The following is a 26,425-nucleotide window of genomic DNA, read 5'->3' as shown; positions in this document are numbered from 1 at the left end:
AAGTTGTGTCAGGGCAGGTTTAGGTTGGATCTTAGAAAAAGGTTTTTCCCCCAGAGGGTGGTCAGGCACTGAACAGGCTCTCCAGGGCAGTGGTCACAGCACCAAGGCTGCCAGAGCTCAAGGAACGCTTCAGTGATCCTCTGGGGCACCTGGTGTGACTCTTGGGGATGGGCCTGTGCAGGGCTGAGGGTTGGACTTGCTGATCCATGTGGGTCCACTACAACTCACATATTCTGTGATTCTCCCCTGCCCAGTTCTCGAAGGCAGAACAGGATGGGCATAAAAAGCTATTTTATCCACTGATCTCTGAGAAGCAGGAAGCTCCCTGAGGATTTAGGCAGGAGGTGAGGTATGTCTTTAGCTAAAGGGATATTATCCAGACCTCAGACTCGAAACCCACCAAAGGACTGGGCATAGTTTTAAGTGCAAAACCTTCCCAACGCCTCTGAGAGGTTCCTCACTCTGCACAACAGTCCTTCCAAAGCCTGTTTTTCTGTGCCTGTCACTCACACCACCTCTTTCCCATACAGATATATCCCTTGTTCTCAGCAGGGCTGGAACTAATTTGTTTCCCTCCTATGCTCAGACAAGTATTTCACACTCCTTTGCCAGTGTTTAAACTTTTGCTGGAACTGAATAAAAGCATAAAGTACTAGTGAAGGAGACTGGGAAACATGACAGGCCAAGAGTGCACCAACTCTGACTCACCTGCTACAGAACAAAACTAAAAAGCAAGTATTTTGCCATAATTCACAGTCTTTCAGCAGTGACACTGTTATTTAAAATCATCAGATAGGTAAATCTCTGACACGACTCACAGTAATTAAACTCATCTTTTAAAGAGCTACACTGGATCAAAGAGAAAATTAATAACAGGGCTTGGCAGGCAACCAGACATGCAGTTGGAGCTCAGGAGCACCTGCCAGCAAACACTTTCTGCTTTCTTTTAACAAAGTGGGACTTGAAATAAAATGAAAAACAGAGGTACCTGGTGATGGTGAGTTGGGATAGGTATTGGGTAGGCGAAAAACATAATAAATATAGGAAGCAAGAAGGCTGTTCCTGCCATGCTGGTCCTGGTTTCCATCCAAGTTCTTGTGAAGTCTGTTTATGATCGATGCCATCGCTTCAAAAGATGCTTGGCCCAGGTTAACTGCAAGTAATAAGTGAGGAGTTTGTTTTAGATTGCAGCAGGATCCATGAGAAAATCCCAAATGTGCCTTTTGTCCACCTTCTAAAGGAGAAATGGTGGAGCTTGTTAGAGTCTAGCAAGTATTTCTCATCCAAAACTGAGCCTGGTGTTTGAACCAGATGTATTAAAGAGCCTGACAGGAGAACAGGTGTTGCAGTGATTTTATTAATAACAAATTTAATATATTTAGGCTGATTTCTGGAATCAGCCCAATGTTGGTTACCAAATGCAATGGTAATAAGATCATGGTTTTGCTTATCCTTTTCTCAGTTAATTATTTCCTCCATTTAAGCCTAAGCCAAAACACAAACTGGATCAAAAAGAACTATTCCATTCTGGTTTGGAAAAAAAAAATTGTTCTAAAAACGAGCACAGAAATCTGCATGAGGAAATGAGAAATCTCCATTTTTTTCTACGTGAAAACAAGCACAGGAATCTATTCTAAACAGATTAAGGATGAAGTAGCTGAAGACTGTAAACCTTATTTAAAAAAAAATGACGTCACTAACGTCCTCAATGCTCCACACAAACTAAACCAATACAGAACACTGAAAGAGCAGAAGAGTTTTAAAATATAAAAAAAAGTTCAAACAAAATTCTTCCCCAGAAAGACAAAATTAATAAATAATTGCTGTATTTAAGGAAATATTTTCACAAGTATTTTTTAAGTAGTCTTAGATACTTATATTCCATCATGTCCAAACTCAGGTTTCCTACCAAAAAATCAGCAAAACCTGCTATTTTAAATACTAAAGATCTAACCCTGACTTTAACTTGAGATTTTTTGTACTGCCAGAGCAGTACAAAAACAGGGAGCAAAAGGAGGGATTATTCATGCTGACAGTATCAGATCCACAAGATCTGCAGGAATATGCAGCCTCTGTATCTTCTTATCTTACCTACTTCCAGATTTTCCAAGGTGACTAGTAAGGCTGCAGTTCTTAATTTCTGATTGTCAGGAGAGAGACACCTTAACAGGCTCCAGTGCTAGAAACATGCTGAGCATCCAACTCCTGAAAACCAGGCTCCTTTCTGGTGCCTCAACTTGGACATCAAAATTACCAATCACTCTCAGAAACTTTATGTTAAATATTGCTCCTGTGTACATCACTACAGATTTAGGTGCCAGCATGTTTTATTTGGAAGACACATGGTATATTAGTGGCACTAAAATAAAGCATAAAAATGGACTTTTTTATTTCTACATAAATATGATAAAATTGGAAGTGTCAAACTTTCAGCGATGTAATTCTCTATAAAACTTAAATAAAATACCTATTTGGCCTGCAATGACAGGAGGTCTTACTACCAGAAGGATCAGTTTGTCAAGCAGGAGATGAAGAAATCGCACTACCGGCTCCAGTTGAGAGGAATTTAAAGCTGAAATGCTGCTCTTCAGTTCATTTTCCAAGTTGTTTTCCATAATTCTCATGTCTCCTATTCGCACAGGGAACATGTGCTCATCCAGAGCATGGACAAGTGCAAAGAACTTGTCAAGATAAGGGTCCTACAACAAGCAAGAAGCCAATAATCAGCAAGAAGTTCCAAAACGAATTCCAGTTTCTACAGATTTGTACCTCATGGATGGATTCTCACCCTCATTTTTCTATCTGACCATTAAATCTCACAAAATTAGCAGAAACTCAACATCTCTAAGGGATTTGCCCACATATTTAACTTAATTTAATTCTAATTCTAGTTCAGAAGTTATCAGGGCAAAACTAGAGTACCCACAGACTGTATATCCTTATAAAAACAGACAAAAAATGCACTAAAATCACATTACTACTTACAGCACAAATAAAACACAAAAAACCCATCCAAGTGACACACTGGGAATTAATTAAAAAAAAGTTTAAATTATTAGACAAAGTGATTGTCATCTTTCTTTTCAGATCAAAGACAGATGGAAAATACAGGGAGAAACAAGAGGCAGAGGGGAAAAGGAAAAACAAGAAAACATTATATGTCTGGGCTGTATGTTAGAGATGTTTTATTAAACACAACAGCTAGGTCTGAAAACACTGTTGGCCATTCACCCTTTGTGAATTATGGCCAAACTCCTCATATTTTTAAGCAGAACTTCTCAAATATACTCACAGCCGAATGTGGAAAAACAGGTCTGCTGGCTCAGAACTGAAAATGAGATTGTAATTTCACTACAAGTGATTATTACACCCTCCACAGCATCAACTTTGACAGTGTTTCAACTGTCAAAAAACTATCAAACTCTTCTATGACAATGACTGCTCTTAAAATCTACCTGAGTGTGAAGGGATGACACAGCAACAACTTCTACATTGAAAACCCCTTTGTGGTTATCCACCCACTTCATCCCAGGGAGTGGAACCTGCAGGTTGATAAAAGAATAAGTGAGGATTCAACAGAAAGCAGAACTAAGGCTTTTCTATTTGAAATTGCCATTTCTTCTCTTTTTTTTTTTTTTTTTCAGATCACACACGTGCCCACACACGAGCACACACACCTGCCTAAACAGTATTTAATAAATAAATAACCTGAGAGTTGAAAATACATATGCACACACATAAATATGTACACATACATCCTCTCACTTTTTAACCCATGTATTCTGCTGCTTTTCAGCAGGAACATGAACTCACCTCTGGAGAAAGGACTGAATAAGCCTGTGGTGGTTTTTCCAGTGAAACAGGGAGGCAGAACTGACCCGTCTTTAACCGCCCATTTTGAAGCATCGGTATCCACTGTAATGAGAAGGAATTAACAAAAACAACACATTTCTTAAGGTTTTCTGGAACTTTTCAGGCTTCACTGCCAAATACTCAAATTCTACAGTGGGATATGAGTTGACAGTGATATTAAAGAAACTGCCCACGAATGCATTTGAATATAACCTGTGCCGAAAAACAAGGATTGAAAGACACTTACAGTGTATCCGACTGGAGTCTCCAGGGGTGTGTTTTGTTTTTGTTGACAACTGACATGGTAGAAAGTAAAAAGCAGGTGGTGGTGATCGGTCAGAGTAGCTGGAAGCTTGATCTTTATTTCCTCATGAAAATCAGGTGATCTGCACAGAGAGCAGAGCCTCATCTGAGTCATCCATACAAACAGAGTGGTTTACTACCTTATGCTTGGGACTGAATCCCTTGGTTAAAGAATCTGGAAGGAAGGGAGTATATGGACTATCCCAAGGGATTAGAACTTCACTTTCTAGTCACCGAGGACTGGAAAAACTTCTAGTATACAAAAAACAGGCAGCAGCCCCCTCCTCACACAGGCACCCTGAACCACACTGCTCAATAAACTCTGCTCTCAAGGGCGAGACTGCCACAACCCCATCCTGCAGGACAGGAGTCTTTCCTTGGTGGTACACCTCTCCCTGGCACAGCTACAAAACCCATTAACATGTTCCTGCTGGATTCAGAAGTCCTCACTCCAACTGCAGTGGAATTATTTTCAAGACCAAGTAGTTTCTATTTGTAACTAAAGTCTAAAAGGTTCCAGCAAAACAACAAGCACATGCTAACATAAGTTTATAACAAATCTTCCTGACTACTAACCAGGAGTTGTACTCAGACCATCTGCTGAGCTGGGCTACGTGCTCAGGATCACACAATGCTGGTTTGTACACAAAGACTTTGGCTCCTAGTTGTCACAAAATTCTCAAAATAGCATCAACTGACACTGCAGTCACTGTGAGTGCTGTCCAGGCACTCATTGATAAATTATGAACACTAAGAGTCACTGGTGAGTTACTTCACTTCCACACTGGTAAAGTTTCCCTTGGGTGGAATCACACTTTCCATATGGGGCCATGCCATTTCCCAAGCTGTCATGTGTTTTACCTGTTGTGATACACTACTGCTGTGTATGCTTCTTTGGAAAATTCAGGACAGCTGGATTTGCCAAAGATGACCTGCAAAAAAGAGAAAAAACACAGAAATCTCCCTATAAAACTGTGCCAAGAATGTGTTCCGTAGTCCTGCAGAGACATTTATAGCTCCATTTACCAGTGTGTGCATCTGTACAGCTACATCTGCTTATTTCCTGCCCCTTCACTTACAGGCAATGTTTTACTTAGTCACGGAAGAGTCACAGTTTTAATAACCCCAGTGACACTTGCACACAGATATGGCTGAAGAACTGATGAATGCAACCACCTCCCACAGACCCTCACTGAGTGTGGATCACTTCTGGCCCTGGACACAAGTCTGTCACCTTTAATTTTGTTGGCATGGATGCAAAGATGCCGTTCCAAACACAAGAGGTGTCCACTGCAAACACAGAATCATAAAATCACAGAATGCTTTTGGTTGGAATGGACCTTAAAGCTCATCCAGTTCCACCCCCTGCCATGGGAAGGGACACCTTCCACTAGACTAGCTTGCTCCAAGCCCCATCCAACCTGGCCTTGGACACTTCCAGGGATGGGGCAGCCACAGCTTCTCTGGGCAACCTGTGCCAGGGCCTCACCACCCTCACAGTAAAGAATCTCAGGTTAAAATTCCAGCTACTTTGCAAACTCTCTACAAATGTACTCTTTGCTCTGGAGTACTGTAATTTTATACTCCTCCAGACTTGTAATTTTGAAATGTATTTCAGTGAGGTTTTCTCTAACACGGGTTTCATGACTTCAGTGTGTACCCTGCCTTCCACACAGAGCACACTGTACTTCCCTCACCGGCATGGCATTGCTTGGGTCCTCTCCGTACATGAACTGGACTTTTACAGTGATATTCCTGGCAGATCCTTGGCGGTTGGCAAAGTTAAGGCTCTGTGGATAGACATAAAGTAGATTCCTGCAAGACACAAAGGCATCAAGTGATGAGAGGGTTCACACATTTATTAATGCTGTTATTTAAACCCCTGTGGAAACACTCAAAGAGTCAAAATGAAGGGTTTGACCCCTAATTTCAGACATCAAAAGACATAATTTTAAACTCTCATCGTATTTTGAAATAGTTCATGTTTAGAAAGGTACTTGAAAAATACATAAAATTTCCCAGTGACTCTACAATATCAGAAGTTCAGGTGGAAAGAAAACATGATCATATATAAAACTACTGAGAGGTACTTATTTGCTCAATACAAAGCAGCTGGTTTCTCTTAAATATCCCCCTCCTTGTGGCCTGTTCTTTTTTTCTTTTTTTTTTTAAATCTCTTGACATCATGATGACTCCAGGTTACATTTCTCCTCTGAAAATGGATTAAACTAAATGGGTATCTGTAGCTTCAGGTAATGACCACACTCCAAGGTATCTAAAGAACTCCTTCAGAGACCAAAGTAATAAAGTGCTCATCACATCCACGGGGAACGTGGCAGGATGTAATGGGAGGAAATTGCAGCACAGGAGATTTAGGACAGACACAAGGGAAAATGTTCTAGCTCTAAGGAGAGTTAAGCGGTAGAACAAATTGCCTGGGAGGGTGTGAAATCTCCATTTTCTGGTAGTTTCTGAGGAGAGGTGAGGCAGACACCCCTCCAGATGGGTTTATAGACAAGCCCCCTTCACTGGGCAGAGGACACATTTTGGAAACCCCTTTCAGCTCTGTTTCTTCAAGTCTGTGATTACTTGAACAGCAATGAGATGCAAAATTCTGCAGTATTTTCCATCCTCTGAGACCCACTGAGTCTTTGACAAGAAGGTGAAAGTTGGATTCACACTTTATTAGCAAAACTGTCCACTATAAGTCCCCACCTGCCTTATAAGCATATAATTTAGACCTGGAGAAAGTCCCTTGTATCTTCTTTTAAAGTAAAAAAGACAACAGCCCCAAAACTTTTCCACTCAACACTCAGTTATTCAAAGGAAATGTACCTTCTTTAGCCTCCAAACAAGCCAAAATACATGCATTATTATACACCTTTAAAAGAGCCTGGAAATCCCTAATCCATCTCCCACACAGCCCTGCTCACCCCACCAGCATCATTCCCCCTTGGACATCCTGGCTCCTATAGCTCCAACCACAGGATCCAAGAGGGATGCTCACACTGCCTACTCATGTGCTGCCTTTATCTGCCAGGAATAAACAACTGGCACGTTGCACTTTACCCAAACACTGAAGAACCAGCTCTTTAATACCCCTGGTTTGTAGGGCAAGAGGAAAAGGAGGCCCCTTTCCCTGCTGTCCCCCTCTGGGAACTATTTAGTGGATCTGAACACAATTTTTAAGTAGTTTCCAACTGTTGCTTATCCCAGAGAGACAGAAAACAACAGATGGGTACAGAAAAGTGAAGTGAGCAGCACAGCAGGACAACATTTAAGGCACAATAAAGCAGCTGCTGTGGAGTGCTGGCAACAAGAGGCTGAAAACAAAGATACTCTTTTTTTGGATTCTCAGGAGGATGGTAACTCAGTGAAGGTACCTGGTCCCTTTTTAGATGCCGTGGGTATCCAAAACACATGCACTGGGCTAGAGGTAGGACCCTCCTGGAGGAGCAGCTGGAAAGAGGGGTTGCCCTAAGCTGTCTGAAATGGCATCAGATGTCAATTTTTTGGCCAATGAATCCCACCCAAGGACTTGGTTCTGACAGCAACTCCATTTGCTCCCCGATAGCCATGGACAGTCCCATCTATACAGACATGGGCTAACGCTGGTCCTATGGAATTCCCTAAGAGCAGTCCAGCTGTACAGATCCAGACAGATATACAGGGCAGGGCTATGAACCTCTGCTTCACCCCTCCAGGCAGAGGAATATGCTTAGCTGGCATGTGGGAATTCCTTCCCTCTCAAGTCCTTCATGGTGAATTAAGTTTTTGAATCCCATCCCCACTGGTCACTTTGCCTAATCAACGCTCTAGTACTATTTCAGAGGGGGCCTGTGCCATTTTTGTGACTCTCCTAAATTACTTTGTTCTGGCATGAATACATTTGCTCCTTGATGTTCTTTTTAAAATGAAAATGGGTATGAAAATTTACTCTAAAATGTACTTTGCTCATAAAACTTTTATTAAGTATTATTAGTGCTTAAGAGAAGGATTTAAGGTATTTGTGAAGCCAGGCTACAGGATCCCTATATTAAAGGCAGTCTTATGCTTGGACTGATTTATGCTGAGCCTAAGCCAAGCTTGCAGTTCTTCTGTCAGGGCTTGGCTGCTGGGAGGGAAGGAGACAACTCAGTGGGAGCAGGATCCATTCCCCCTCGTCCTGTCCCTCCAGGCCCTTGTCCGAAGTCCCTCTCCAGCTCTCTTGGAGCCCCTTTAGGCACTGGAAGGTGCTCTAAGGTCTCCCTGGAGCCTTCTCTTCTCCAGGCTAAACATCTCCAGCTCTCCCAGCCTGTCGTCTACTCTACACAGGCAAAAGTCACAGATTTTCCTGTCTAAGCACAGTTACAGGAGCCATGGAAAGGGACTGAGGACTGAAACGCTGACAGGAACATTAGAAATGTCTTGATTTCTACCAATAAAAGCTTCAGCCAGGAGCTTTAAACCCAAGGACTTGTGTCTGGAGCCTTTATTAAAATGCTATGCAAAATATATGCAAAGCTTACCCTATTATCTCAAACAGATCTCAAAAGTACTTCTACTTCCATAAAATGAATTGCTACAGTGCAAAGGCTTCCCAAGCCACGGAAATAATGGCACCAGGCACTCCTCTAAACATTTATGTAATGTGATTGCAGCCATCTTGCAAAATCCATCATAAAGGTATTAAAACATTAAGAGCTGATCCTAACTCTTAAGAGGGAATTCCTAACTATCATGAAAATTTCCATTTTCAGTAAAACCCAGAGACCTTTTGCTTTGCTTTATTCCTACTATAAAAATCATTTAAAGCCCATTTAATCAGGGTCACCCAGGTGCACAAAAGATCTCCAGGATCATGTTTGTTATATACATCTTTCCCTGACTGGGCTAACAGCCCTCAGAGGCAGGATTATCCCTTGGGTTTCCACAGCTCTTGAATCTTATGGTTTAATCATGCCAGAAGCTTTTCCCCTCTCTGTTTTCCTATGTCCTGGTTTCCTTATGGACTCTGTGACTGTTGTGACATCTAAAGGTGATGTTTTGTAGTGAGTTTTTCACTGCCTGACTTCATTGGCCCTGGCATTAATATGGAAAAGTGCTTGGCAGCTAATTGTGATTTTTAATATTTGACATCAGAGCACTTTGACTATCTTTCCCCTCTGGAAAACAAACCTTTCTAAAGGGTAGTGTCACATCCGAGCAGCACAAGCAGCACATGGGACATGCAGGAGCTCCTCAAGCTGTAAACCTGGTTAAATGTCTGTTCTCCAGCTGCTATTTCTTGAGTAACTTCCTATGTTTTTCTAACAACTACGCCAAGAATAAGGATTTTTGGGGGGTGATGGGGTTAGGAAGAATTCAAAACTATTTAAAACAAACTAGACAGATTTCTGGCAAGAAACAGTTAAAACAACAGAAAATTATTCATTTGAAACCCCATAAAACCAAAGCCACTTAAGTACTTTGAAGCTAACTGCAGAAATTCTATACTCTGGGCAACCTAAATGCTTATCATGCCAGAAAATTCTCTTTTAAGAAATCCCCATTCTCCCCAAAGTTGGGCCTGATGATCTCCATGCTCCTGCTATTTTTCTATATTTCAGATACTCCAGTAAGTCTGATCCAATACAAAATATTCTCCAGCAATTAATTTGAGATCTAAAATACTTTCACAGTATTTAATTATGAGTGGGGATGTTACCTGTATTATTATAAACCCTTCAACACACAGGAAGTTCAACATATTAGACAACAATTTCATTTTAAAAATATTTTTTCTATGGATGCTTCATATCATACGTGCATTTGTACATGAACAACAAAAAGTCCAGGGGAAGAATTACTAAACATACAAAAATCTAGCTACCTAAAAGCTCTCCCAAGTACAGACTATATTATGCATGGATTGCTTTTGATTTCTTGGATTGCTATGAGTGATTCCAGAAAGAGAAATACCTTTCACTCACACTGCAATACTACTCAAAAAACATCCATGTTTCCATGCAGAGACCCACTGCAGAACAGGGTATTTATTTCAGAGCACTTGCAGCCTTGCTTTATGTAGTATGAATCTTAAACAGCAAAAAAAAAAGGGTAAGGTGAGAAATGTAAGCGAGATATTATTTATCTCACCCACCTCTGGAAAGCAGCTCTTAAAAAATAAGTTTTATATGGTGTAAATTACTGCACAAACCTTAACATAGTAGAATCACATCCAGGAAATCTCTGGACCTAATTCCCTCTTTCTCACTTAATCTGAGCTAGATGACAAGTAAATCCACTGCAGCACAATGAGTTACATCAGAAAACGGTACAAGATGAGAATCAAGCCATGTGAATCATCTGGGAATATTTTGCCCTTCCATAGCTTATCAAGGAGCTGCACAACCTGAACACCCAGTGCTCTTAAGTGTGGTAAATCCTTTCATACTCCCGAGGCAATAAAAGGAATCAAACAACACAAACAAGTAGCAATTTGAGCCCTTATCAAGATTATGACCCAAAATTAATCTATTAGAAAGAGTTGTGTGAAAAACACTACATCATCAATAACATTTTATAACAAAGGTCTGGCAGGTGGAAAAGTTCAGAGCCAGTTTAATCAGCAACGTGCCCGTCTCTCAGTTTTATCTTCCCAGATATCAACCTACATCTGTGAGGGGTTACGTTCGTGCACATACACAGTTTAATGATCAACCCACCGGTCGCCTCTTCTGAAATGAAGAGGAGTATAAATAGACCCAATTCTGCAACTCAGAGCAGCCACACAGCAAAAACTATTAGCGGGAAAAGTCTCTGCATCCTGAATGAGCAAAGAGAAAACATGAATATCACTCTGGTCCTACTATTCATGGCCCCCCTTGCTCTTTCAGCAGACAAGGATTATTTCTCCGTTGATTCTGCTGGATCTCCTGAGACCAAATCCAGATTTGCCATGTTGGATGATGTACGAATCTTGGCCAACGGACTCCTGCAGCTCGGGCACGGCCTGAAAGACTTTGTCCACAAGACCAAGGGGCAGATGAATGACATCCTTCAAAAACTTTACATTTTTGACAGGTCCTTTTACGAGCTCTCCGTGCAAACCAGCGAAATCAAGGAAGAAGAAGAACAGCTCAGGCAAACCACAGCCAGACTGCAGATCAACAATGAGGAGATAAAGAATCTCTCCCAGGAGATGAATCTGAAGATCGAAGACCTCATTCAAAACAAAATCCAGCTGCAAGAGAAAGTGTGGGGACTGGAGGACAAAGTCACCAAACTGGCCATCATCCAGCCTTTGATGCAAGAGACAAAAGAGATTTCTTCACTCAAAGTAAGTGATCTGTGAAAGGCCCTGACATACAGAGCCCAAAGTTCACTCTAACGCCATTATCAATAGTTATGCAACAGAAGCTCATGCTTTCCCTTCTCTTCACTGTCATACTATTCTGTATTTCGAGAAATCACTGCAATAATCTTAAAAGAATCACTGTCTTAATCTGATATATTGTACATTTTGCAGTAAAATTTCCCAGTGAAATCAGTGAGAAATTGTGAAATTATAAAGCTCTGTATCATTTTCAGTATTTTTGCAAATCAAATTTAGGATATTTTGTTATTGTGATGATAAAAAAGTCTTGCAATGGGGAAAATTATGTGATTCCCAAGCCAATGGGTTGTCATCATCTCATCCCAAATCAGTGCACTAGGAACTGCCTGCTCAGTGCAGAAACAGGGAGTTTAAACCTTTAAAGAGGGGCAGCTATAGAATCCATATATCCTCCAGGACCAAAGAATCTTACAAGTGTTGATAAAATTAATGTTTAGAGAATTATACCTGCAAGTATTTAGGTGGGTATAAGGTTTTCTATGGAAAAGGAAGTGTTAACTGTATTTTGCAGAAGCATAAAAAGTCTAAGAAACTAGTTAAAGAAAATACTGAATGTTTGTGTCAAAGCAGATGAAGCCCAATCTCCCAAATCCCAATCTAATACCCTAAACACTGGGAATTGTTCTCTTTTTTTGGTCAGTGACATACACCTAATTTGAATCAAGGGCCAATCCCACAGAACATAAATTGTTCTGGATGTGAAAATGGAAGGAAAGCAACAACAAAAATGGTCTACAAAGTAGTTTATCTTGGAAAAAATGGGTGTTTATTACAGAAGGAAAGAAATTTGCCCCTTTAGAGGCAAAGCAGACACCCCTTTGAAGCTTGACTTTGATGATCCTTGGGGGTCCCTTCCAACTCAGGATATTCTACAATTCTCTGGAAAAGGAAGGGCAATGACCAATAGTTTGTGCCTCTCAAAACTGGCCCCTTGACAAAAGTTACAGAAGCAGCACCACTGTGAAGGTCTTCTATTGCTCCTAACCACAACCCTTCTTCCTTCCTGCCCTCAGGCTTTTGTGGAGCAGCAGGATAATGACATCAAGCAGCTTCTCAAAATTGTGGAGGACCAGCACGCACAGCTTGACAGGCAGCGCAACCAAATCATGGAGCTGGAGGACAAGGTACAGGAACCATCTCTGCTCCTCTTTTCACCTCTCCTAACACTGAAGGAGTTGAGGGCCTCATTCAGTTTGGGGATGTAGAGGAGAATATGAACAATTTTGAGCACAAACAGGTGCCCATTCAGGTGAGAGGCTGCTGTACTATGGCCAGGAACAGCTCTGATATATTGTCTCTCAATGCCAGGCTGCTGCATTTTGTGACTGCTAATTTTGTTTTTTATCTTATTATCTATCATATTATTGTTCTTCCATTGGTCTTGAAGTCTCATTACTTTCTACCTCTTTCTGCTTTTCCAATATCCACTCCCACAGGGAACCACGTTCTGCAGTACATGTGTCACCGTAACACTGGGTATACAGACATAGTCATATTTAACTTATTCCTAAGAGTAGGCTATAAAAGGAAAATGCATTTCAGCCTAAGGAACTGTGGGTTCTGTGCTCTTTAGATGTTGGTATTATTTGTGTAAGTGATGTCACCTGAGGAAATAAGTTAAATCTGTTTGCCCATTAAGGTGCTCCTCATGAGAATGGGTCACTTACTTGTCTCATGAATCCTACCTTGTCTGAGCAGTGGTTCAGTTGACATTCATGCACCTGAAATCCACCAGTGTGGTGCTAAAGTTATTTTTATGTGGCAAATCAGGTATTCTAAAGGATTACATTCACAAAAAAATTATTCTCAGCACGGTATTATTCAGCTTGATCCACGAATTTCATCATTTCAGAGCCTCGGGAAATTAAGTGTAATTATGATTCTTTCAGCTAAATCACATAGAGCTCCAGGAACTCACAGAGAACTCCTTCACGGAGGAGCAACCAGAACCAGAGACTATCCCCTTTCCTGTGCTCAAAGCCACAGCTGGAAGATACAGATCTGATGGTGAGACCTCATCTCTCAGACATGACTACAGCACACATTGCATTCACAGTATCCTCTGTGAAAGTTTTGAGTCGGTATTTAAGTCAAAGACTAAAACTAAAAGACTTTCATGTTATACACAGGGGTGTGGGAAGGAGCTACATTTCTTCCTTTGGAAAAAATATCATCACCTATTTAGCACCACTACAGGTGTACTTGTCTCTGGGGTGACCCATGAGAACAAAGTTCAATAATGCAATCCTGTCCTCAGGATCCATTCACCTCTTGTAAATATGTGCTGTGGCCATCCTTTAACCCATGTCTGTGTTGCAGAGTATGATCAGAGAACTAATTTACTTCACACTGTCTAATTAAAAGATTCAGAAGAGCTTTCTATACAGTTGAAAGGCAGTGTTGAAGCCCAGCAGGGGTAATGGTATTTATAAGGAACTCTACATGGAGTAGAAAGTCCATTTGTCAGAGTCTAGTCTTAGGCCTTAGAAACTTTCCAGAAGTCTCCAAACCGAAACCTTGCCTATCTTAAAAAATACAGGCAGTTTAACCTATGTGTAACTTGGCAGTATTATTATGCTCAAAGTAGTCTGCCCATTCCGTGACATTTATTATAAAATTCCCAATATGATAATTCTACTTTTTTTGTTTTTTGGCTCTCAACTTACCACACCTAAAGCAGGATTTCTAAATGCCTGCTGTTTGCTTTCCCAGGTGCTGCTCCTGACTGCACTGCTCTCTATCACAGTGGGGAGCGGTTCAGTGGTGTTTACACCATTAAGCCCAACGGCTCAGAAGCCTTTGATGTCTACTGTGAAATGAAATTTGGTAAGAGCTGTGCCAGCAATAGTCTCATTTTCACATAAGTAGCTTCTTATAAGCCAAACAACTGTGTCTCATCACAAAGTACACAAAAACTTACCATGATTTATGTATCCTCTTGACTTCTCCTACTGGCCTGTCTGTGCTCTGAACTCAGGTTTTCCATATCCTGAAATCTCCTTAACACTGCTTTCATTCTTTACTCACCTTACTCACCTTTTGCTTATACCAAGGAAAGGACTTTCAATCATATGATATCAATTAAGTATATCAAAAGAACAAGCCCCTTTAGCTATAGATAATGAAAATGGTAATTATAAAAGCCATTATATGGCAACCATGAATAGATCTCCCAAGGAAAAGCAAACAGTGGATGTGTAAATAGCCCCACATGGGGCTGCCCTGTGCAAAAAGCTCCTTTGCTTACATTGGTTGAAACTGGTGAAACGAGGGTGTCGTGACCTGGTCAGGAGAAAGGCCCCACTGAAGCTCCAGTGGCACTTCATCCCTCCTCCAGAGCTGTACCAGTAGCCAAGCACTATCAGCAGAGTGAGTCTGACAATCTGATCCAATGCCTAGAGCTTTTCACATCTCTTTTTTTATCATTTTCTCTGTCTCTCAGCCCTCATAAATGAATGAAACCCAGTTAAGGCAGCCTATCAAAGCCAGTCCAGTGAGCTGAGTCACCACGAGCGTGGTGAGGACACTCTAACGGCCCCACATTCTCTTCAGCTGGGCTCACTTGAACTCCCTTCACGAAGACTTTAACTAACTCATTCTACCTCAAAATTAGAGCACCCAAGAGCACACTCACAGACAGGCAATAAGGCCAGGTTGTGACTCATTTCCCCTTTTCACAGGCACCTCCTGGACTGTAATCCAGAAGAGAGTGGATGGATCACTGGATTTCAACCAAACCTGGGATGCCTACACAAAGGGTTTTGGTGACCTCAATGGTAAATATGCCTTTTTTTGTCTATTTGTATCAATTGATTTGAGAAGCTGAATCTTCTTATGGAGAGGTGTTCACATGAGAGCAGGCAAAACCTGCAGTAAAATCTGAACAGGTGACTGATTCAGCAGACCACCACAAAGCACTTACCAGAACACACAACTCAGTAAAATTCTCAAAGACACCCCTTCAAATGTGTGTTTAGAAACTGAATCAGGCCAGAATGCTTTAAATGCTATTTTATCAAGATTTTACTACTGATAAAAGCACTACCCAAAGCCTTTAAAATATTCACAAACGCAAAACCTCACAAAGTTTCTGTCACTACTTCCTCTCAACTTCTGCAATCCTGTTTCCCCTAAAACCATGACAAGAATTTTTCCAACCTCAAGAGATCCGAATGCTGTGTTTGCTCCCCTGAGCAAACACATCTGGCTCCTCTGTGCAGTGGCCAATCCCCTCCATGGTGGGATAGGGTGAGGAAACACCCACATTCCCCCGTTAATCATCAACTCCAAAGAATCTGTAGCACCAAGAGCTGCCCAACAGCAGCTCTTTGCCCATCCAAAGTATTTTCCTTATTTTTCTCACAGAATTAGATGAGACTCCTTTTGTTTAGAAAATATTTTTACTTTCTAGGCACAGCACAGATCTAAACCTCACCAAGGTGGGCAGCAGTGCTGACCTATTTCCACATCTTTTACAATAAAGAGCTGCTGTATCTCAACCTTTGCCTCAATTTTGAGACACTAACTCACAACTGAGGTAGATTTTCACCTGTACAGTTTTACTGATCATATTGAAAGCTATAATTGCTCCTTGAGTAGTCTCCAATTCCCAAATACTACACCAAGATTAAGCCACATTTTTTCAGTGTCAGGTTTTACATTGTTCTCAGTTATGTCTCACTCAGTGCATGTTCTGAGGTGATCAAATATACCAGGTTACTGCTACTAACCTGTAAATGGTGGGAGAATTTTACTCAACCATCTTATCTTCTACGGCTTTAAATGCCAGCTGCACACATGGCACTCACATTCAGCCACACTTTCTACATATGGCAATTACCTGCACTGATAATCACCTACTTAATGAATATAATATATGAAACTAATTAAACTAATTTCCAAGAATTCCAGTAAAAGAAAAATTCCCTTTTTACACAAGGGAACCCAAGTTTAGTTCTGCAGCTCTTTCCTTAGAAAACGCAACAATTGCCATTAGGTTTTATGTATGTCATTTGCCTCATTTGTCACACAGTTCCAATTACATGTTTTAAATGTCTCTCTCTCAGAGTTTCACATGAGGTGGGAAAGTTAAAGAGAGAAGCTCCAGTTCCCTTATATCTCTTGCTTTTATTGATCATTGGTGTGCAATTAAACAGAGGTAAACAAAAAGAATGTAGCAGCAGACCTCTGCAAAGATCAACAGTCCCCAAGACTCAAATTATTGATTTAATTAAAGCAATTAATAAATCCTTTTAAATACTATTTTCACACATACTACCTACAGGTTATCTGTAAAAGCAAACTCAGTAGCAGTGTGAAAAATGTGAGTTTTTAGGGAAAGTGTATCACACAGCCCCTTCCCCACAAACTTCTGTCCCTCGTCCTCAGCTCTGACATCTCCCAGGTCTGCCCTTGTGCAGATTACTTGAACATATATTTTCAAATATTTATATTTTAAAGGTGAACAAGCTGAGGGATGGGTTAAAGATCTGAAATACATAGTGTATTTATGCCTAATTCCACATTAACAACATTTATTTACTCCAACTTTGCAGAGGAATTCTGGCTGGGCCTGAACAAGACCTATTCCATCACTAAACAAGGGGATTATATCCTACGGATTGAGCTGCAGGACTGGAAAGGAAACAAACGTCACATCGAGTACTTGTTCAGCTTGGGAGGCCCCGACACCAACTACACCCTCCAGCTTTCCAGGATCTCCGGGAGCATTCCCAACGCCCTCCCAGAGCAGACAGAGCTGCAGTTCTCGACTGCAGACCACGATGTGGACACAAAACACGACTCCAACTGCCCACAAAACTTCCTAGGTATCAGTATGCTGGGAATATTAACATAGGAATTGCTCTGTTGCACGAATTATAGGATCATAGAATCCTGGAATGGTTTGGGTTGAAAGGGACCTTAAAGTTCACCTAATCCACACCCCCTGCCATGGGCAGGGACACCTTCCACTATCCCAGGTTGCTCCAAGCCCTGTCCAACCTGGCCTTGGACACTTCCAGGGATGGGGCAGTCACAGCTTCTCTGGGCAGCCTGTGCCAGGGCCTCACCGTCCTCACAGAGAAGAAATTCTTCCCAATATCCCATCTAACCCTGCCCTCCTGTGTAAATTACCAACACCAGAAACAGAACAGGCAGCACAGGTTGAAATAAACCCCCAGCATGAGATTTTGAGCTATGAAGCCAAGGGCAGTCCCTGCTCTGATGCTTGGTCTGGTGTGGCAGCCCTAGGTGGGATTGTTTAATGCCTTCTTGCAAGAAAACACAGAAGACAAACTGACTCTTAACTCCATTTTAACTACAACCCAAAAGTTAAGAATGACAGTGAGGTTCCATTCAAAGGCAGATTTTAGTTGTTTGTCAAGTATACATATTATAATGACTTTCAAAAGAGCAGGAGATGCAAGGCTCCTTAGAGATAATTTGGTTAAAGGGTTCTTAATGCTTTGATTTTCTAGAGCTTTTATGTTTGCCAGTTTATAGGAAAAAGCAAACAATTGAAAAAGCAATTAAATTATTAAACCACAGAATACAGAATTGCCCTCCAAGGCACCTGCTTCATGCAACAAATATTTTATACATCCTCCTAGGCTTGAAAATTGTGAATGTCTGAAACAATGCCCAGAGTGTCACTCAGCTCTTGGGTTCAGTTTTGGGTCCCCAGCAAGGGACCCAAGGAAGACATTGAGGGGCTGGAGCATGTCCAGAAAAGGGAACAGAGTTGGGGAAGGGTCTGGAGCACCAGGAGCAGCTGAGGGAGCGGGGAGGGGCTCAGCCTGGAGAGAAGGAGGTTCAGGGGGGACTTTCTGGCTCTCTGCAACTCCCTGACAGGAGGGTGGAGTCGAGGGGGATCAGGCTCTGCTCCCAGGGAACAAGGGGCAGGACAAGGGCCTCAAGTTACACCAGGAGAGACTTCGATTGATATGATGAAAAACCCCTTCATAGAAAGGGTTATCCAGCCCTGGCAGAGCTGCCCAGGGCAGTGGTGGGAGCTCCATCCCTGGAGGGATTTAAAAGACATGTGGATGTGGCACTTGGGGATATGGGTTAGTGGTGGCCTTGGCAGTGCTGAGGGAATGGTTGGAATCAGTGACTTTAGAGGACTTTCCCAACCTAAATGGTTCCACGATTTGGGCATACTGGGTAATCGTCAATTCTAGAGTCTAAAGCAGATTTATGCTGCAAACAGGAGCTGTTCATCAGAAACAGAGCAGCGTGTCACAGTACAAGTGGCAGTAACTGACATTCCCACATTGTTCCTTAGGAGGCTGGTGGCACAGTGAGTGTGAGGAAACCAACCTGAACGGGAAATACGTCACACCGAGGTCCAGGGCAAGACTAGACAGAAGAAAAGGCCTGTACTGGAAGCCTAAGAAAGGAAGATACTACTTTCTCAAGTCAACTAAAATAATGATACACCCAACGGATTTAAAAAGCTTCGACTGAGGGCTCGACCTGATGCATTTTAATTCAGAACATACTCACTGAACGTTACCACATCAAAGGACTCCATGTTTTGTTTACTAACAGATGCCTGTCTCAATCCATACCCTGTATGGAGTCTTCTCCAATACATAAACCTGAGGCATCTGAGATGGTCTTACAATACATCTGGTGAGTATTTTTATTCCCTCAAGCCTCAATGTCAATGTGGAGCTTTTACCTCCCCAGGATGAATTCTAATGCTTCGGAGTCAACCACCTACTCATGTACTGAATAATATTGCTTGGGGGAATGGGTTTTCAGGCTGTTGCATTTGTTTTTGGGTTGAGTGGTAGGGAAAACAAAAAGTGTTTCAGGAAAAAAAAGGTCTGGCATGATGGTATGGAAAAACATTTAGGTGTTAACCTATAGGGAAAAAAAAGAAATTTTGTTTCTTAAAGTAACTAATTTGATGTTCATTTTACTGTTGTGGAATGTTTTTGTGAGCAAATGGAAGATGGGTAATTCCCCCTTGTAGGGCTCTGTGTATTTCCAGGGAAGTTCTCAGCAGTGTAGCTGAGGCAAATCATCTCTGGAGCACTGTACTCACACAGTTACAGGTGTGTGCACACACACATCAGTGAGCCAGAGCACAGAGCTGATCTTTTAGATACCACACTGAAAAATAACTTCACGACTACAGTTTGTTAAGAGCTAAACTTCAAAGCTTATTGAAATGAGTAAGAGATCTGTTCTTCTCATGTGAAATGAATCAGAGCCAAGCCTTTGTGACTTCTTAGTACAACCAACTAAGAAACAAATGAAAGACCAAGTGAGAACACAACAAAACGCCTTTCAAACAGAGAACAGCTGCCTGTGGGGCAACTCCAATGGGGCCAGTGGTACCAACCCACACACCCCGTAGGCACAGCCCATGTGACAGTGTTGGTCCAGCTCCTGAGGACATCCCCATGTTTAACTTCAGCTGCAGGACACTCTAAGGATCAGTGCTGAGGGATCCAGACCCCAATTCTGCAGTTACAGTGAGTCATATTGACTTGTCTATCTCACCCAACCCTTGTACAGTACAGATTTTTTATCTCAACATTTGCAACCACACAGAAAATGGTTTTAAATTGTAATTTTCCAGAGCAAACCAACTGTGAACAGAATGTGCTAATTACAGAAACACCAGAAAGAATACTTTTACTTCTCATGGATTTATTATAAAGAAGAGATCAAGCAGTGCTGCTTATTTGTACTGGTGTATCGTAATGTTTCATTTCCTGTCCAATAAATAAATAAATATAACTTTTCAAAAAACACAATATGGAACTTGACTAAACTCTTCTTATAAGCTTTGGTTTATAAAAATTTGGCTCATATCTAAATTTTACAAAAAGAAATAATGGATTTGGTAAGTTGGTGAAATTACTCAGCTGAAATTACTCAGACATGTAATGTCTTCAAAGATACTGTGAAAAAGCTTTAAATTAACAATGAACAGAAATCTGCTCCCTGTCTGGTCTTAGTTACAGAAAGGTTATTGTTTTTCAGGATATTCAGAAAAATTTCTTATCTTCCTAAGATTTTTTTTCAGGCATTGTAAACAAAGAAATTGCTTTTAAATCAAAATGGAAATATGAATGAAAACGTTATGTATTTTCTCCATTTTTCCTTACTTAAAAGAAAAAAAGTCACTGAAAGTGACAGAAAGTAATAAAACCAGTAATAGAATGATGACTTTAGCAGATAGATAAAGGACAAATCCTACATAAAACTGAAAAGAATTCAACTAAATGCCATCTTGAATTCTGGGAAATGGTGAAATCTCTCACGTGCTCTTATGCACAGCCAATTTTGGTGAAAATATGTTTGTCCCTTCACAACTGTGTATCTTCTGCTGTGTCACTCTGAACCCTCTTAGTGCCTCTGGCACAGCAGATCTACCCAGATATACCAAGTTTTGCAACAACCCAGGTGATAAGGTAGGAATTTCTAGACTTGCCAGTCTGAGGCCCTGAAATGTGAAATGTATTTCAAAGCTCTGACCTGTATGTGGTATTTGGAACGTAGACATCCCTGGCAGGAAACTCCAGGATTTCTCTTGTAGGTCTGACTCTGCTGTCTGGGTAAAGCTTGACTTGTAGCAGCTCTGGAGTGAGACAGTAGTGGGGGTTCTCTGGAGCTGGAGATATGTCTATCTTTAATTGAGCTGTAAGAAGAAAATTATTTTATTACAATAAATAGAAATTATTTAAACAAAAAAAGCATAATCATGCTTTCCTTCTTCTGATTAATATACTACATGTTAATTCCATAAATAAACAAATGATAAATTACAGCCAATGTGGATTTTTTAAAAACAACTATCAGCGAGTCAAACTGATATCTAGGGCAACTGGGGGACCAGATAATAAGGACCAACAGGAAATATGTATCATAAAAAGTCACAGATGATTTTTTCATAGGCAAACTGGAGAAATACAGTGTAGATAATGCTCCTGTGAGGGCCAACTATTGTTACAAACAAAGGAAGGGTATAGAGGAAGGGTTGAAGAACTCTGAGACTTGTCAGGCTACAAAACAGAGGTGAACAGCATAAACTAATAATGGTATTCAAGTGCTTGAAAGGTTGTGATCACTGCCCTGAGGCTATGACAGACCACAATCAGTTTAATTCGCAGCAAGATAATTTTGCCAAGTTTTCTTAAAGCTCAACCTGAGTGCAAGGACAGCTGAGCACCGGGGAGATGATCCAAGGAAGCAGCAGGATTGCTGCCACTGGAGATTTTTAAGAACAGGTTAAGTAAATATTGTCAGGAATAGCACAGGTCAGGGACCAGTTTCACTGCTGGTGTGCCGGCATTTCTGTTTCCCTTTCTCAAGCAGAGGTGGAGTCTGGTCCTACTAACCCAGGAGAGGGATCTTCTTTTGGATAGAGAGTGGAAAACAGGGTTCCTCAGTTTCTGCTGGGTTTTGGGCACTGGGATTTGCATCCTCCTCTCACAGATACTAGTCTCAGTGTGACAGGAGCTGCATGTGCACCTGTACCAGTGAAAAACCTGCCAAAATGCACCTTAGTGCTCCTGGTCTGCCACGGATTGGTGTCAATGACTTCTTTAGGGTTCCTGGGTGACAACAACCAAAAACGGAGGGAAATTGGGAAGGATTAACCAAATACCTTAACACGTGACCCAAAAGGATCCCCTTTAGATACCTGTGATGGGTCTCAATCTCCGCAGCACCGATGACGGGCGTCTCATGTCAGCCAGGAACTTGTACAGATCCTCATCACTCAGGCGATCGCCCTCCTGTTGGGGTAGGAAGAATTTGGTTATCTAAACAACCCACCAGAACGGCCAGAGAGCGAATAAACCATCTCACTCTACAGTCTCTTTCCTCTGACATCAAAATGTACCGTCCCAGAACAAGGTGTTAACATTAACATGTTAAATTACACTTCATTTCTCCATCCTTTTCCCTTCCTTTATCCCTTATTAATCATCGTGACAGCTACAGGAACTTTTAATTGAAAACCTTTTCTCTCCCCATCAATATTATCTTTTTCAAAACTGAAAATGGCTGTTAAAAGATTTCCCAAAAAATATCCATTTTTTAGAAAGTATAATAGTTTGAAAAAGTATCTGTCATTCAGGTAGTGAGCCTCATTCCTCCTCCTCTGCCCTTCCTTTGGGATGAGCCTAAATGAATCTTACTTTCCAGAAGTGTTAAGAAACAGTGGGAAGTGGAAGGAGTGTTGTAAGTCTTCCTTGTACCACATTCTAGTAGCTCAGAGTTTTGTTAATTTTGCAAACATTACAGAAAATGTGACTCTGTCACTCTTTAACTACCCCAAAGTAGAAGCTATCTGCTAAAAAAGGTAATAAATCACAATATGAAAAAAAAAAAAAAGCGAATGGAAGGATAAAAACACTGGGTAGTATTCAACTAATTAGACTTAAGAAAAAGAAGATAAGAATCAGAAATTTAAAGTTTTAATGTTTGGCAGTTTTTAAAGGGCAAATTAATAAAACAAGCTGTTTCAAAGCTGTCAAGAGAAAACAACCTCAACAAAGTAAATAAATACATGCTTTTTAAATCCTTGATAACTTAGTGGCCAGCGTGAAGTGGTGTTTTACACCAGTTTTATTCCAACAAGGGCTGCGGAGCAGGTCAGGGGAAAGGCTGCATTAGCAATGCAGTAATGCTTTTTTTTGCCTTACTTTTTTTCATTGCAGAACTGGATTTTTTTAATCTCCCAAGTAAAAGGAGCTTCCAGTGCTGTTCTGTCACTGACACAGAGCCCCATTTCACTCCTACTGAGTTTCATGGACACAGAGAGCACCAGAGGCAGGAGCGACCCTCACTTACATGCTCTCCACCAGTATGACCTGATGTCCCTGATGACATTTCTCCTTATCACTACTGTATTTAAGACCAGACTTTGGATGGCTCCCCACAATGCAAGTGGCACATAACCAAAACAATCAAGAAAAAAGGAGAAAAAAAGAAGAGCTTAGCCAACTTTCAATGGATAGAACCCAAATCTTTGTATTCTCAATGAGCAAGAAATCAGACCAAAAGATATCTGCTGGTCACTGTAAAATCTGGTTTTATACACAAAGGTGACACTGAAATAAAAAGTTTTCTTAACAAGATGTGGCACTAAGCAAATCTTAGAAAACGGTTTCAGCTCATTACTTTTTGCTAAGCTTAACTAAAAATTTTATTCCATTAAATCATGTTTTCTACTTCTTCTTGGGAAAATCCCAAGCTCTGGCTTAGAAGAGCTGCCACTCAGCAAAGCAACATCAGAAGCAGAATGCTTTGGTTTCTTAGGGATCCCTGGATGTGTCCAGAGAACTGATGCCAACCTCAAGTCACACTGAGGAACCTGGTTCTGAGCCTGCTGATGTTTCAATCACCCAGTGAAACCACAGAATGGTTTACTTTGGAGGGGACCTTATAGCCCATCTTGTTCCACCCCCTGCCATGGGCTGGGACACCTTCCACTAGACCAGGTTGCTCCAAGCCCCATTCAGCCAGTGACTTGTCCAGTGCATGTCAGAAAAATCTGGAGCAAGAAAAACTGATGTTCTTCTGTGAGGACCCAGTTCTGTTAATTGGAGTGGTTAAGTCACTAAGCCATAACGATGCTTTAGCATTCAATTCAAAAGCAGCCAATAATTTCAAGTTCCAGAAGATAATTATTCACAAATTTATTGAAAGAATCCATCAATTGACTGTGGACCCATTACTGGCAGAATACATTATATAATATTATATAACTGGAAGAAAGTAGGCTTTTGGGCAGAAATATCTGTGAGGCCCTGGCACAGGTTGCCCAGAGAAGCTGTGGCTCCCCCATCCCTGGAAGTGTCCAAGGCCAGGTTGGATGGGGATTGGAGCAACCTAGGACAGTGGAAGGTGTCCCTGCCCATGGCAGGGTGTTGGAATGAGATGAACTTTAAGATCCCTTCAACCCAAACCATTCTGTGATTATATGATAATTAATATATGATACAATAAACCCACTGCATGATGTTCAAGATCCCCCTGTGATCAGGAAAATATTACAAGCATCACAAATAAGTCATTCAGGACTAAAGTGACTTCAAACGATCAAACCCCTCTGTCCAAGGAACAACTCCTTAATTAGACAGCTTCACATCATACCTGTTTGAAGAAGTTTGTAACTGTCAGAGTAGCTGGTCTAAAACTGGTCAGGTTGCAAGCCTCATCCCCACTCGTGGTTCTCTCCAAGGAACGCCTCCCAACAATACTGGAATTCCTCCTCTCCGACCACGATCCTTTACGTTCTGCAAAAAATAAGAAGGGGAAAGAAATTAAAAAAGAAAGAAAAACAACAGTCCAAGTGCCTACTTTTGTTCCAGCCAGGATTTCCTTCACAAAAGGATGGAGGATGGCAGAAGAGGTGGTTATGCTCAGGCAACCCCACTCCAGAGGCTGTGAAGCACAGCTGACTCCTGCTCCTCTCACAGCAACCTCACTGCAATGCCTTACTGCTATTGTAAAGGTCTTTATCATGCTGAGATTTATGTATTTCTCTTGCTCTGAAAGATGATGAAGTTGGCAGTTTCGGGGATGCTGAAGAGCAGTTTCAGATGAGCTCACAAAGATTAATCCACTCCTTTGGAAAATGTTCATCAGCCTGGAACACTCTCTCAGTCTTAGAAGCTTGGTTTTAAATAATATAACAGATGGTTTGCTTGCAAAATCCTTGAAAGATAAATCCATTTGTTATCATGGACTTTTCTGTTTTAGTTCAACCATGACCCCAGACTATCAGAAGGCCCAGGGTGGGGGAGAAGCGATAAAAGGAGCAATGGCAGCTACAGGGTATGAATCAAGACTTCACTAAACTCTGGACTTGCCCACATTCCCTCATGCAGGTGCCAAGGACTGTACCTCCTGTGCCAACTTCGACTTCCGTGGAATCTCTTTCCAAGCTCCCAGCGCTGCTCACGATGTTCATCAGATGAATGGCTGTCCAGGCAAAAGGCATCCGATACTTGCCGAGTCTCTGGCAAAACTGCTCTGCCTGGCCTTTCAGTTTTTCCAACTTTTCCTTATTCTGTGAAGAAAATAATTCAATTCAAGAGATTAAAAAGAGAAGAACAGGAACGAAGGTTCATTTAGCAAAATAAGTGAGGAATGATGGTGTCTTTTCTAACTCCCAACGACTGTTTCAATAGCACCTTCTAGAGGAGGATCACCAAGTGTTGTGGAAATGCAACTTCTGCTTCCCAAAACTGCCCTCAGGCCACCAGAGACAGACAGTCTGACTGTCAGAGCAGCTGTTTCATGCTTTTAACCCTTCTGAACGGCCTGTCAAATCTCAGTGAGCTCATCTGCCCACTGCTCCTTCAAAAACATCTGAATTTTCCTCTCTGAAGCCTGAAATAGCCTTTCCTAATGTCAATTTATGCAGCAGGTACTCAGATCATCTGGAATTGCATAGGGAACTCAAAACATTGCTCAAATAAGTAGTATCATACTTTGTTGAGGAAAGAAGGGAATAAAAGAGAATTTTTCCATAATTCTGCATATTGCTCTTTAGCAATTTTTTGCTTTAGAAAGGTTGTTACCTACAAGACTTTAAGAAAACCTCAGACAGGGACTGGGTAACAAGAGAGAAACAGCTGCGGCTCTAGTTCAGGACGTGCTTATGCACTTTGAAGGAGATGTTGAAAATTATCTTTTCACCCATATTTCCAAGCATCTTGCAAATTCAATTCCAAAATTTCACTTAGGAATACAGGAAATGGAGTTTTTTCACTTTTGTTATCTATACACCTGAGGTGAAAAACATTTATTTTTCATATTGTGGTACAGTGATATAAAGACAGACACAGACAAAAAAAAATGTAAACTTTTTCACCTAAAATATATCTGAACTTTAGGAAGGAAATATTTTATTAATAATTTGGTTAAAACTAACAAATG

At 41.2% G+C, this 26,425-nt stretch overlaps 2 protein-coding genes across 17 annotated transcripts in view; one reads left to right on the top strand and one right to left on the bottom strand.

Annotated features, from left to right (window-relative positions):
* DOCK7 (dedicator of cytokinesis 7) overlaps window positions 1-26,425 on the bottom strand; it is a 95,985-nt gene that overhangs the window by 36,616 nt on the left and 32,944 nt on the right. For all 14 annotated transcript variants that reach the window (XM_064665013.1, XM_064665001.1, XM_064665002.1 and 11 more), the window contains exons 11-21: window positions 25,388-25,553; window positions 24,635-24,777; window positions 22,176-22,269; window positions 21,008-21,170; window positions 5,853-5,970; window positions 5,017-5,087; window positions 4,100-4,238; window positions 3,814-3,915; window positions 3,456-3,542; window positions 2,468-2,699; window positions 989-1,153 (exon numbers count right to left, since the gene is read on the bottom strand). In XM_064665013.1, coding sequence (XP_064521083.1) covers window positions 989-1,153; window positions 2,468-2,699; window positions 3,456-3,542; window positions 3,814-3,915; window positions 4,100-4,238; window positions 5,017-5,087; window positions 5,853-5,970; window positions 21,008-21,170; window positions 22,176-22,269; window positions 24,635-24,777; window positions 25,388-25,553 — 1,480 coding nt within the window. The remainder of the gene's footprint in view (window positions 1-988; window positions 1,154-2,467; window positions 2,700-3,455; window positions 3,543-3,813; window positions 3,916-4,099; window positions 4,239-5,016; window positions 5,088-5,852; window positions 5,971-21,007; window positions 21,171-22,175; window positions 22,270-24,634; window positions 24,778-25,387; window positions 25,554-26,425) is intronic.
* Window positions 10,844-25,494, top strand: ANGPTL3 (angiopoietin like 3). 3 transcript variants are annotated; one of them, XR_010432786.1, is made up of 8 exons: window positions 10,844-11,455; window positions 12,526-12,636; window positions 13,402-13,519; window positions 14,225-14,338; window positions 15,193-15,288; window positions 17,068-17,340; window positions 18,798-19,147; window positions 25,244-25,494. XR_010432786.1 is itself a non-coding variant. In XM_064665035.1 (7 exons), exons 1-7 carry the CDS (start codon window positions 10,859-10,861, stop codon window positions 18,977-18,979), a joined length of 1,491 nt encoding a protein of 496 aa, XP_064521105.1. In that variant the 5' UTR covers window positions 10,844-10,858; the 3' UTR covers window positions 18,980-22,870. The 3 variants fall into 3 exon arrangements, 1 of the variants encoding a protein (XP_064521105.1); XR_010432785.1 differs by lacking the exon at window positions 25,244-25,494 and adding an exon at window positions 23,197-23,614; XM_064665035.1 differs by lacking the exon at window positions 25,244-25,494 and having other exon boundaries at window positions 18,798-22,870.

The sequence above is a fragment of the Pseudopipra pipra genome, chromosome 9, assembly GCF_036250125.1.
Source record: "Pseudopipra pipra isolate bDixPip1 chromosome 9, bDixPip1.hap1, whole genome shotgun sequence".
Classification (NCBI taxonomy): Eukaryota; Metazoa; Chordata; class Aves; order Passeriformes; family Pipridae; genus Pseudopipra; species Pseudopipra pipra.
The sequence above is the reverse complement of the archived record's forward strand: the minus strand, read 5'-3'. Positions and strand labels throughout refer to the sequence as shown.